We start from the raw sequence: 13459 nt of genomic DNA, 5'->3' as shown, positions 1-13459 counted from the left end.
AAGCCTACCACTATTGATTTTATGTTCACAATCACCCTCGGCCTCTACACTAGTAAGTGATGCCATTATCTCTCTTACAGTATATGCCAGTACATTGCTAATCCTATTTGTGTGTGTGTGAGAGACGTAAGCAGGCACTGGGAAGGCTACGCGCACACAGACTGGAGCCCGTCTAGTAGGGCTGTAGTTGTATTTACACTGGCCTAACTGACAGACCAGGATCATGTAGCCTCTCTTTAATGCTGCAGAATCCACGCAGAGCCAGGGACATGTAGGCTTTCATCAAGCTGACGGCTTGTTTTGAGCACTGGCCGTGCACAGTGCCCTGCTTTTGCTGGAGAATAAAAGCTAGCAGTAGAGGACAAGGCACCAGTATGGGCCTGAGCAGGCATGGGCCAAACGCAATGTGACGCGTGCTCTCACACAGCCCTGTGCAACCAGGGCTGCAGCTCCAGCTGCTCGTTTATAGCAGTTTTTCAGTTCGTCAGAGTGTGTTATTCTCAAACACACACACACACACACATACGCATAGAGATAAAGATACTGCACAGAGCCCTCTGAGGGGGGTCACTCTGTATACGCTCTGCTGTACAAGGCATTCAGCTATGGCAAAGTCACTAAAGATGTCACTGTCAACAAAGATTTAGTCAAAATTGTTTCTGAAAATAAGCAGCTCGAAACCATTGCTAGTCTGCATATTGCTGCTAGATGTGTTGGGTTATAAAGCAGAATCCATAAACATGCAATTAATTGAATTACAGGTACATAAAAGAATATTTTCAGAGCATTCAGGGAGGTGAATGGTATATGAAGTATTCATATACTAGAAGACCAGAGTACAGTTACAGCCCTTCTAACCAGTGGTCTCCAACCCAGGTCCTGGAGAGCTACCTTCCTGCAGAGCCTAGTTCCAACCACAGTTTGCCTCACCTGCTCCAGCTAATCAACCTCTTCCCAAGCCCCTGATTGGCTGGATCACATGAATGAGAGTTGAGTAAGGAGTGGGGCAGCTTCTTGGATACAGGTTGGAACTAAACGCTGCAAGAAGGTAGCTCTCCATGACCAGGGTTATAGATCACTCCTCTAAACTAAGGCAATGCTACTGCTGTACTGGACTGATTTTCATCCTCTTCACCCAATCTAGTCCAATAGATCCTCCACATAGAGCTGTTTACAGTGTCTTCTGTACAGTCTCATCTGCATCACTGACGGATTAGAGGGCTTAGTCTATCTGGAAAGAGTTTTAGATTATGTGGAATGCTAGATCTTTATATGCAGTCCATCCACATGTTCAACTCATCATCAAAGATTACAGAGGGTAGATAGAGGTAGATAGAGGTTCATTATAAACATGAGAAATGCCTCTTATAAATTACAGTGGTCAGAAGATCAAGCAAAAATCCTTGACCCTTTAATTGAGTGTGATAATAACATGTAAATAACCTCTGACAGATGCAGTTAAAACAGACCTTTTATTTAATGTTAATAGGCTCAGGCAGTATCGCAATTTGTTTTCTTTATATCTATCTAAATCCTTCAATCCTTTCTTTATTTTAGAAATGTTGACAGGAAATGTATACAACCTTGAACATGTACTTTATATAGTATGAACATGCATGTACTCAGTGGTCGTCAAGCCCTCTTTCGGAAATCAACTGTTCTTGGACATCATCGGCTAACGTGTGAAGACCATAACGAGTAAGATTAATTGAGGTGGATTAGAGTTAGCAGGTATTTTGTTTTATTTAGCTTTTGTTTGCAAACACTAGCTCACTTTCTATGTCCTTAATATTCACTGTGAGTCAGTCTTTTGAATTACAACTGTGTGAGAAGATGTGACTGATTGATTGATATCCATTAGAAGCATTAGACGCTTCTGCACTATACAGTGAATATATAAAGTATATTTATCATTTCCTTTCACTCTATTCAGCCCTTAGCTAGTTTCTAAGCACATTCAAGCAATGCTAAAAATCTGCTGTTCTTCTTCCACTGCACAGGTCCCACTGCGAGGGTTGAACAGACACCCCTCCATCTTCAAAGCAGCACAAAGGGCTTAACCAAAGAACTAGAGCATATGCAGCCCCAAATGTGACATAATACCTCTGTAAACCCTTTCTGTCTGTAAAACCAACAGTGATATTTAAACACGGCTGCACGATCAATGCTCTGGCCTACACAAATAAGCCCTGCAAACCAATTTCACTATTCAACCAAATGCTCTAAGCATACCAACGAAGTAGTGCTCTAACAGCCATCTTGAAAGAACAAACACCTTACGTATTACACACTTATAGTCTCATGGAGGGGCTACAGGTGAGTGGCAATCCTTTATGGCTCTTGAATGTAGAAAAAAGGTTAAAGCATAATAACACTCAGGAAACGCCTTGCTCTCACCATGCCAGCAGTGTAAAAGTATCTCATTACATGTAACATAGTTATTCTCTGCAGTGCGGCCTCCCTCTCCCACTGCGATCACCACACCTGTTTCACTAAAGAATGTCATTACCACAACTGCCTGTCGTGAGAGTGACGGAGCGTTTGTGCGTTCAAAGCGGACACATTAAATCCACACGCCACCCCTTCCTCGCTGAAGTGTATGTAACCGGCCAATCAAGAAGGTGGCGTGATGGATCACTTCGCCCATGAGGTTGACAGCAAATGTTACTGCACACCATGGAAAGCAGAAGCAGAACTGTGTCCTTTTCCTCCTCAGCTTGAACCTCACATTCTGGATTTGTGTTAATGACCAAAGGACAGACAGAATCAGCCTAAGAGGAGCTAAAAGCCATGAAGTTGTTAAAACACACACTCTATGCTGACATATATTTCATGTGAGGCATTCAACTTTAACGTCTTTCTGTCATTTTCACTGCCATTAAGAGTATTTTAATAAGAATAATGCATCGTGAGTGGTCATTCTATCCCTATTTCTTTCTGGAAGAAAGGAAAGACCCACCATTGTAGTCATACTATTATTATAACTCTTTGCATAAAACATATCCTCAAAGCCAGTCTATCTATAATGAGATATGATATGAATTTTCAGACAATGCTGGGTGTGCCATTAACTAAAAAAATTGCATTCAATTCATGGCTTTGAAATAAAACTTAATAAAAATAAAATCTCTAAAATTAAATAAGGTCTTTGTATCAGTAACAAGCAACAAATACTCGCCCAATTAGTAGAGAAAATGGCCATACTATTGTCAATATTTTCCATTATGCTAAACCTAAAAACAACTATGATCATACAGGATCCCCAAAACAAGAGTCAATCACCTTAGATGAGTTGAGGAATTAAATAGAGAGCCTTTCCCAATGTCTCACACAGTAACTAGCACTATAGCCTGAACATGCTTAAGTCATCCTACTTTGTGTGATCAAGGGAAGAGAGAACTCAACAGGCATGCTCCCTCTGACTCAAAGATATAATACTTAATTAAAAGAACCCTGCCGTTGCATATGCTGATGAACTTCCAAGGACCTGCTTAAGAGACCAATAAAAAAAACATACAGTAACACGAAGACCTTACTCTAGTCTATTACAGCTGTCTGTAAAATGCATATACAGTCTCCATTCTGCTTTACTAGGACACAGTTTACTCAGTTGGTATGTAGTTTCCTTGGCAACACTATATCTTGTATGCCTGAGACCTAACCAACACAGAATCCATCAATATCCAGTTGAAATCAGTCCACAGAGAGGATTATCAGGGAGAAAAAAGGAAAAGATGGAACAAACTTAAAAACAGTGGAGTCTGACACCAATGGAGGAAGTTAAACTGGGAATCAACCAGAATAGTTACATATTAAAGACACTGAGAAGAACTGAAAGCTTTAGCCCGGAGTGACTGATGTCTTCTTCAGATAGGCTACCCACAATGTTAGTCCCATTCAATCAGACACATCTGCTTATATTTTTCTGCACCAACAATTCTTAGGATTTATGCACAACATGCATTTGGACATGATACTGATTCATCCTATATTTCCACCAAAAGCTAAGGTTTACTCCATGAACAGGTGCCTAATCATCAATTTGATGACTTGTAGCCTGCAGTTCTGAATGTTTTTGTGGGTGCTCTGGAAGAGCTGGCTAAAATGTAGCAATAAAACCTATACTTTCCACTGTGCTGTTGCTTTTTGCTGCAAACAACAGCTTCTAGTGCTAATCTAATCACGTAATGTAACATGGCCCATGGCCACGGTAGAGGCCTGAAACAGACATGATGTAGCATGCACTTCTTTCTGAGGAACTAGTGCAAATGTTCAAAAAAGGAAAAGAAATAAATAAAGTCAAGGAAAGGGCTATTTTTCAGGGAAAATAAAAGATTTGAATAGTTTTAACAACAGGGACGACGAATCCAGGCCTCTTACCTTCACTGCAGTCTTTCCCCTGGAATCCGGTTTCGGAGCAGTCACAGATGGGCTCATCATTGACGATGCTGCACACTCCTCCATTCAGGCAAACATGGTCAGCTTCACAAATGTCGCTGTTGATCCCCTCACTACCAATTAGCACTGACTCAGAGCCATTCACCTTCAAATCAGTTATCCATCCTTTGTATGGGACCTGGTCTTTGATGGAGGCGGATGTTAGGCGCAGGGCTACAGAGCGCAGTTCTGGAGGTATCCCTCCTAAGAACAAAGGACTAAAAACCGTCATGTCCCTTCTTTTAGACTTCACTTCCACCCACTTGATCTCGTCGTCCACAACTAGTGTAGTGTTTTTGAAATTCCTGCGCACAGTAACCGCGTGCCAGCGGCTGTCGTTGACTGCAGTGTCGGACAGCACTGTGGCGGGCTCAGCACAGAAGATCGAGAAGCGCAAACTGAGTCTACCGTTGTGGATGAGAAGTTCCAAGAAGTCGCAGAATCCCTCATCGTCAAAATACACCAAGAGTCCATGAGAGCTTTTTGTTTTCATGTTGAAACTCATTTCGCTCTCGCAGCAGGCGTTCCACATGGGGAACCTCGCCCACTGACCTTCAGCGCCAGTGAACTCCATGCTAGCCCCTATGTCAACCAAGCAACAAACCAGTAGGCCTATCCAAATCAAATGTGCGCCGTTTCGCATGGAGAAGCTCATGGTGAATTCAAAGGGTTAGAGTAAAACTAAGTTTAAAAAATTATATAATTGATAATTTATCTTAGTTATCCAGTCCTAAAATATAAATGACTTCCCTCTGACAGACGGGGCAGCTAAACATTTGGGGTAATTTTTGTTTAATCATTGTTCCATGTGCAGAAAAGGGAAGTCTTGTGCTATGGTCTAATCATATTTAACAAAGATCATTTCTAGCTGAAATGATAACAAGCAAATAAAGGTGCACATATGTTTTTACCATAAAAATACACCAGGGACCTATACTAATCTAGAGGCTACTAGAAAATTAGGCAGTTGGCCTTCAATGGAATCTAAATGGGCTACAGTGGGGCTTGTTTGTCAAGGTATCCATCACACAAAGTCATGTATTTACAGGAAATGTCTGAGCAAATTAGGCCACCACGGGTCATCAGAGTAGCTTAATTAATAGTCATTGCGTTGGCCAAGTGTCAGGTGGACAGAAAAAATGGGGAAAAAAACAGAACCTTCTCAGAGTAGTGTTAATATGCAGGCCCGTGTAGGGCCTTCAGTGCTCACAAACCTTCTAATCACATCCACTTTGACAAATTGATCCACAATCTGAAAAGAACAAGAAACAAGTGTCTTAATTTCTGGTATGGAAAAGTTGACAAAGCAGACAGAGAACACAGCAAACAGGCCCAGAAAATGGCATCAATCACTAAACATTGTTACTGGTTAGCTCTGTTACTTTACTTCTATAAGAGAATAATTAAAATTAAGCTTCTGTTTAATCTCGCTTTACTCAAGGAAAACATAGCAGTGATTTTAAAACATAGGAAAGAATGATGAAATATAACAGCTATTGCAGCAAATCACAATATGGCAAATCCCAAATGCGTCATCGTATGTATCTCCCACATACAGCAATGCATTTATGCATTCAAACCATTCAGGTTGCGGACAGAATGAGATTTACCTTTAATCTCGCTGTTTCTTGCATACTTTATGCCACATCTGTGTCCACGACCACTGAACTTGCTTTGCATCAGCTTAACTAATCTGTACAGCCAGCAGTGTTAGTTATCTACAGCAGGTCTATCAAAGGCGCCTGTGTGCGGATCTTTTCCAGCTCGAGCCCTTGGGACAGGATCTCACCCTTTGACACAACACGTGGGAGTGAGCGAGTGAGTGGAAATCTAGCTCTCTCTCTCTCCCTTTGCTCTGCACCCCCCAAAACAGAGACTGGAGCAGAGAGAGGTTTCAATATTAATGCCCCGCTGCTGTGGAGCCCCCAGGCTGTCTGTCAGTCAAAAACAACCAACCACTCCGTCCTTTAAGCCAAGCCAGACTGGTCTCATAAAACACAGGTATGTGCCATTATACTCAGGTGGTACAATATAGAACAATAACGACGGGATAACATCAACAGTAGACTAGTAACAGCAGTGCAGTGGTATATTTGATGACACCCCAGCTGAATTACAGCAGATCCGTTTACCCCACAGCCGTGGACCGACGCTGAACTGCACTGTGGGAAAAAAATGACAGTTACCTAGAGACAACTCATTTCTTCCACACTACTAGTGCCTTAAGGAAGATGCTGAAATGTAAGCGTTTTTGCCTTTGATCAGTGCAGTAGATGGATGAGTCAGATGCGCAGAGCTTAGCCAATTACCAGCCATTTCCTCCTCAGAGTGAGAGAGAAGCCCAGCTCACAGCACGCCTCTATCGGTGAGCTGCTGTAGGCTACAGCACGATCAGGACACGAATAGCTCGTCAGACCGCACAAAAACGGACCTGCCCAGTCATAAACCTCAATATCAGTTCGATACCAGACTAAAACAAACAGGTCTCACCTGTGTGGCACTGCCTACAGACGGGACTTCAATCATAAACCACAGCAGGGCACAAACAACGCCGCGTAAAGCCAAGAGAGTCAAATGGAAGTGCGTTTTTTTACCTTGAGAGAAATACCATCGTGTGGTCCCCCCTTGATCGGCCAGCCTCACTGAAGAATCTCGGTGATGGCGTCCGCATCGACTTAGTTTGTGAAGGTTTTTAGTTTGGCAAAATAAAAAATAAAAAAATAAAAATAAAATCACTGCATCGTTGTGGGGAGAAGAAGAAAAGTGAAAAAAAAAATCAGATGTAATCGCCTATGCAGATCCCACAAAAGTCCCAGCGGGTTAAGAGATGGAAGCAGCAGACTAGTGAAGCTGATCACGAAACCATTCGTTCTAGCGCAGAAACTACAGCGAGGAACGCTTCACGTCGTCGCGCGGAGAAAGAAAGAGAGCGAAAAGGACGTCGCTCCCTGTTTGGTGCGAGAAAAAAAGGTGCGATGTGTTTGTGAGCTGAGCTCTGCCAGGGACCGTCAGCCCCGGAGACATGGCGTCACGTGGCCTCTCCGTTAGCCGGAGACGGGCGGGGAGGGGCGGGGCGGGACTGCAGCAGCCCGGGCAGCGCGGAGCTCTCCAAGGTGCTGAAGAGGCACGGCGCGGCCAGCCAACGCTTCTGTTACCTTTACTGACCATGATCACATGCTGACAAAAACCAGAAGGGAAAGAAATGGTGGCGTCAGGGTTTCACAGCTGATTTCCAGAAGGCTGGTGGTGTTCGAAGCAGAGCACCAAAAGCAGCTAATAAACAGAACGGACAACATATGGAACCCCACTCTTTCTTTGATCTTACTATGAGAACAATATTTAGAGACAGTAATGTGTGTGATTTGCATTGGTTGTGATCACATTCTGTTGTTTTCAAGCATTTCTCAATAAATGTCTGGTGTAAGAAAGGTATGGAGGGAATAACTGGCTTCCAAAAGGCTGGCCAGCAAAAGTAACGCTTGATGGCAGCTGTTGAACAATGTAAAGTGACTGTAATGAGGTAGATATGAACCTCAATCCATGCTTCACTTGTCTTTTTACATGAACAATATCTATTCACTATAGTGTAGGATGTGTGCATGGGCTGTGATCACATGCTACAGTTATTAAACATTTCTCAGTGAATGTCTGGAATTAGAAAGTTATGAAGAGAAAATTGGTTTCCAAAAGGCTGGTGGTGTTTGAGAGTGAGCAGCTATAAAAACACTCTCTAGTCACTGTAGTGCGGAACCTCTCCCCCCTCTGTGGTGTGCTTTGGATGTGATCACATTCTGTTGTTTTGAAACATTTCTCAATAAATGGAGTAAGAAAGATATAAAGGGAACACGTGATATCTCAAATGCTGCCCAGCAATAGTAAAGTTTGAAAACAGTTACTAAATAAGATGGAGCGACTGTAATGAGGGACCTTTGAACCTCTCTCTATGCATCTCTGGTCTTTCTATGAATCTCTCTCTATGCATCTCTGGTCTTTCTATGAACCTCTCTCTATGCACCTCTGGTCCGAACCTCTCTCTATGCATCTCTGGTCTTTCTATGAACCTCTCTCTATGCACCTCTGATCCGAACCTCTCTCTATGCATCTCTGGTCTTTCTATGAACCTCTCTCTATGCACCTCTGGTCCGAACCTCTCTCTATGCATCTCTGGTCTTTCTATGAATCTCTCTGTGCATCTCTGGTCTTTCTATGAACCTCTCTCTATGCATCTCTGGTCTTTCTATGAACCTCTCTCTATGCATCTATGGTCTTTCTATGAACCTTTCTATGCATCTCTGGTTTTTCTATGAACCTCTCTCTATGCATCTCTGGTGTTTCTATGACCCTCTCTCTATGCAACTCTGCTCTCTCTATAAACATCTTTATGCATCTCTGGTCTCTCTATGAACCTCTTTATGCATCTCTGGTCTTTCTATGAACCTCTTTATGCATCTCTGGTCTCTCTATGAACCTCTTTATGCATCTCTATCTTTCTATGAACCTCTCTATGCATCTCTGGTCTTTCTATGAACCTCTATTTATGCATCTTTGGTCTTTCTATGAACCTCTCTATGCATCTCTGGTCTTTCTATGAATCTCTCTATGCATCTCTGGTCTTTCTATGAATCTCTCTATGCATTTCTGGTCTTTCTATGAACCTCTCCTTATGCATATCTGTTTTTCTATGAACGTCTCTCTCTGCTTCCCTGGTCTTTATATAAACCTCTGTATCTCTGGTCTTTTAATATATACACTGTCTAGTGGCTATAATGTGGAATCTGTGCATTCGCTGTGATTATATTCTATAGTTATTAAACCTCTCAACTGGCAAACATTTCTTCACTCCTTTATGAGGAGTGAAGAACAACACAGCCAGCTGGTACTGTAGTCTATGGTTTTACTGAGTAATAAGCCTTATGATGTAATAATACCAGTACTTTTAGAGGTTAAAATTACAATAAATGCCTGGCATTAGAAATATCTGAATGGAAAAACTGTGCCCAAACGGCTGATGTTGTCCAAGGTAAGAAGTATTTTGAAAGCAGCTGTTAAACAACATGAAGTAATAGAAATATCTATAATTTTTAGTAAATATCTGTTTCAAGACACCTGCGACCCTGAGGGAGAAGTGGCTTAGAAAATGTGTGTGTGTTTTAAGACAGGTATGAGGGCTGAATATTTTTCTAAAAGGTTGATAGTGTTCGGGGTTGGCCAGCAAAGGCAGTATTTTAAGACAGCTAATGACAATATATAGTAGCTAATGGAAAATCTTTGTTCCTCTCTCGTCTTACTATGTAACAATATCTTACCTGTCAGTTTCCATTTTATTAAGTCCAGCATATATTTGCCTTTTATAGTCCTACAATTATGGATTTTAGTCCACCTGTTTGGTTAACACAATTTTTTAGCCCTCTTTACTTCATTTAACAATGATCAAGACCACCACAGGGCCACTGCTGAGCAGGTATTATTGGAGTGGTGGATGCTGAGAAACAGAACTACAAAATGCACCTACACTATATTGCCAAAAGTATTCACTCATCCATCCAAATTATTGAATTCAGGTGTTCCAATCACTTCCATGGTGTATAAAACCAAGCACCTAGGTATGCAGACTGCTTCTACAAACATTTGTGAAAGAATGGGTCCCCTCTCAGGAGCTCAGTGAATTCCAGCATGGTATCTTGATAGGATGCCACCTGTGCAATTTCTTCACTACTAAATATTCCACAGTCAACTGTCAGTGGCATTATAACAAAGTGGAAAAAATTGGGAATGACAGCAACTCAGCCACAAAGTGGCAGGCCACGTAAAATGACAGAGCGGGATCAACAGATGCTGCACATAAGTCGCCAACTTTCTGTAGAGTCAATCGCTACACACCTCCAAACTTCATATGGCCTTCAGATTAGCTCAAGAACAGCATAGAGAGATTCATAGAATGGGTTTGCACGGCCGAGAAGCTGCATCCAAGCCTTACATCACCAAGCGCAATGCAAAGCATCGAATGCAGTGGTGTAAAGCGCCACCACTAGACTCTTCGGGGATGGCCCCTTCCTGTTCCAACGTGACTGCGCACTATTGCACAAAGCAAGGGCCATAAAGACATGGATGAGCGAGTTTGGTGTGGAAGAACTTGACTGGCCCGCACAGAGTCCTGACCTCAACCCGATAGCACACCTTTGGGATGAATTAGTGCAGAAACTATGAGCCAGGCCTTCTTGTCCAACATTAATGTCTGACCTCACAAATGCGCTTCTGGAAGAAAATGACCATAAACACATTCCTAACCCTTGTGGAAAGTCTTCCCAGAAGAGTTGAAGCTGTTACAGCTGCAAAGGGTGGGCTGACATCATATTAAATCCTATGGATTAAGAATGGGATGTCATTCAAGTTCATATGCATGTGAAGGCAGATGAGTGAACACTTTTGGCAATATAGCGTATATGGTAAGTAGACCTAATAATTAGTCCTCTGAAATCATGTTGTCATTCTATAGTTGTTGTCATGTCTATATTTGGAATTCCAGGTCTAGGACTGAACACTCTATGACAGAAATAAATGCCATTTTGTAAAATCGTGCTATCATGTCCTATTGTAAACAAAAATGTTCCAAAATTGACGTTTTGTCTTGTGTACATTTTTTTCACTAATGTCACTGGATCCTTTGAATTTTGAATTTTGTTTTTTATCAGTCAGAATATGAACAATGCAACATACATGCTATGAGCAAGCTAATGCTCCTGCACACTGAAATGATGTTGCATGAAAGTCAGTCTACAATTAAACACTATTATATACAAATACCAGCTTCTCAAATTGCAGCCAAAAACTGCCGATGCCTCTAAATTACCAGATTTGACAAAGCTTATTGTTTTGCATGGTGTAATTTGGTGAGGTTGCAGTCTTATGATACCAATTCAGTGCACATTGGTGTTAGCTTTAATGTAGTAATAGGTGTATTTTGGCCTCTAAATGACCTCATCATTTAGAGGGTCCAGCAACACTCAGAAACGGCCAATATGGCAAAACAGAACAGTCTAGTTTACCACAGGATGCAACAGCCTACATTTCTCCCATAGAGACCAACCTGCTTAGACCTGGAGTTCCTAATATGGGTACAACACTGACTGCAGAATGACAATGTGACTTTAGAGGTCTATGAATGTAGGTAGGTGTACCTAATTTAAAGAGTGTCTCTTGTAACTATAACATGGGACCTCTGTTCTTGCATTTGTGTACATTGGCTGTGATCAGACACAACAGTTATTAAACATTTCTCAATAAAAGTCTACAATTAGAAAGATATGAAGGGAACAATTGGTTTCCAGTAGGCTGGCCAGAACATTGGTTGCATTGGTACAGTGGTTGTGTTTGTATTCTGTTATTATTAAGCATTTCTCAATAAATGTCTGGTGTAAGATATGAAAAAAATAACTGGTTTCCAAAAGGTAGGCAAGCAAAAGTAACATTTGAAGGCAGCTGTTGAATGATATGGAGCGACTGAAATGAAGTAGATATGAATCTCAGTATCTCACTCCATGCTTCACAGGTCTTTTTACATGAACAAAATCTAGTGACTATAGTGTGGGACGTGTGCACTGGCTGTGATCACATGCTACAGTTATTAAACATCTCTCAGTAAATGTCTGGTGCTAAGTTATGAAGGGAAAATTGTATTCCAAAAGGTTTGTGGTGTTTAAGGGCAGCCAGCAAATGCACAATTTAAAAGCAGCTTCTGTGCAATGTGGAGTAACTGTGGTTCCACATTTGTTCTGGTCTTGCTATGACTGAAATGAATGCTTATTAAGTGTTTTCCAAACCCTAATACTGAAAATGCTATAATGGAAATCGATTGAGCTCAGTATCAATAGCGTGTAGTCACTGCATGTCTTGCTGAAAGAGAATTGCTCACTGAGGCATGTCTAAGTGTTTTATTGGTACAGATATGGTGAGGATGACCGCTCCACAGGGGTGCTGCTCTTGTATTCGGTACCTCTGTCTTCTAACTGGTAAACTGTACCTATATCTCCCTTGGGAACATGGGGTTCTACGGAAGAATGTAGTGCTTTAGTGACTCATCCCTTCACATGTCAAAACATGCTTTTTGTAACAAGCCCTCACACGGTACCTGTGAAAGTCAAGGTGTTTTAGTGCCTTAGGTGCCAGCTCCTGGCAAGCTTGAATTTGTGGAAGCTGATGAGTGGCACAGGGAGTCATCTGTCCTAGATGTTTCAGACTTCTGGAAGTATGAATGAAATTTCAGTATACATTACAAAAATAAATTGTTGAATGAATTTAATTAAGTTACACATTTCATTGCAATCAAATAAAGTCAGCATAAATAGAACGTATTAATGTCCATATCTGAACTTTTATATTTTCTTGGGCTGCATATTGTCTTTGCTTGCCTGAGCACATTTTTGAAGATTCTTCAAACTGATTAAAATATATAGCTAAAAGTGACGTTTTCGTTTTTTGGCCACTTCCTCTGTAAATTCTTCTTCTTCTGAATATTGTATGTAACCATTGTGTACTGTTAGATGGTAATTCAAGATATGATCACATAAACATAACCATATCCCATCACCTTCATACTAATAAGGACCAAATTCTGTGGCATTTTTCCTTACCATACTAAAGTTAGTTGTTGGGCATGAACAGGTTAATGTTTGACATATTTTCAGTCAAACAAGCCCCTTGGTTTTTTTCATTGCGAGTAGAGAAGCAGACAGAGAACAGTCATCCTCAGACAACGACTAGAGTGAGTCAGTTTCAATCTCTTGTGACGTCCAGAAAGACAGTTTACTATAGTTCAAATCAGGACATGAAATGTTCTGTGATTTAAAACTTGAAAGTCCATCATCAGTATAGGGTATAATTCAAAATTATATGCTTCTGCATGGAGTATTGTACGTTTGATGTTACCCATTAATTCTGATGAGCTTAATTTGACTTCTTGTTCATTGTGCCTCTGTTCTCCATTATTTCATCAGTTTAAGCTTTTCTCTGTAATTACAGGACA

General features: G+C 41.3%; 1 protein-coding gene across 21 annotated transcripts in view; it reads right to left on the bottom strand.

Moving 5' to 3' along the window:
* nrxn1a (neurexin 1a) overlaps positions 1-7453 on the bottom strand; it is a 186041-nt gene extending 178588 nt beyond the window's left edge. For 17 of the 21 annotated variants that reach the window (XM_037544104.1, XM_037544106.1, XM_037544114.1 and 14 more), the window contains exons 1-2: positions 7032-7452; positions 4381-5689 (exon numbers count right to left, since the gene is read on the bottom strand). In XM_037544104.1, coding sequence (XP_037400001.1) covers positions 4381-5092 — 712 coding nt within the window. In that variant the 5' untranslated portion in view covers positions 5093-5689; positions 7032-7452. Of the gene's footprint in view, positions 1-4380; positions 5690-7031 lie in introns of all 21 variants that reach the window. The other 4 variants (XM_037544110.1, XM_037544119.1, XM_037544113.1 and 1 more) reach the window with 2 other exon arrangements.
* Positions 7454-13459: the final 6006 nt, after the last annotated feature.

This window comes from Pygocentrus nattereri, chromosome 13 (genome assembly GCF_015220715.1).
Source record: "Pygocentrus nattereri isolate fPygNat1 chromosome 13, fPygNat1.pri, whole genome shotgun sequence".
Lineage (NCBI taxonomy): Eukaryota > Metazoa > Chordata > Actinopteri > Characiformes > Serrasalmidae > Pygocentrus > Pygocentrus nattereri.
The sequence above is the reverse complement of the archived record's forward strand: the minus strand, read 5'-3'. Positions and strand labels throughout refer to the sequence as shown.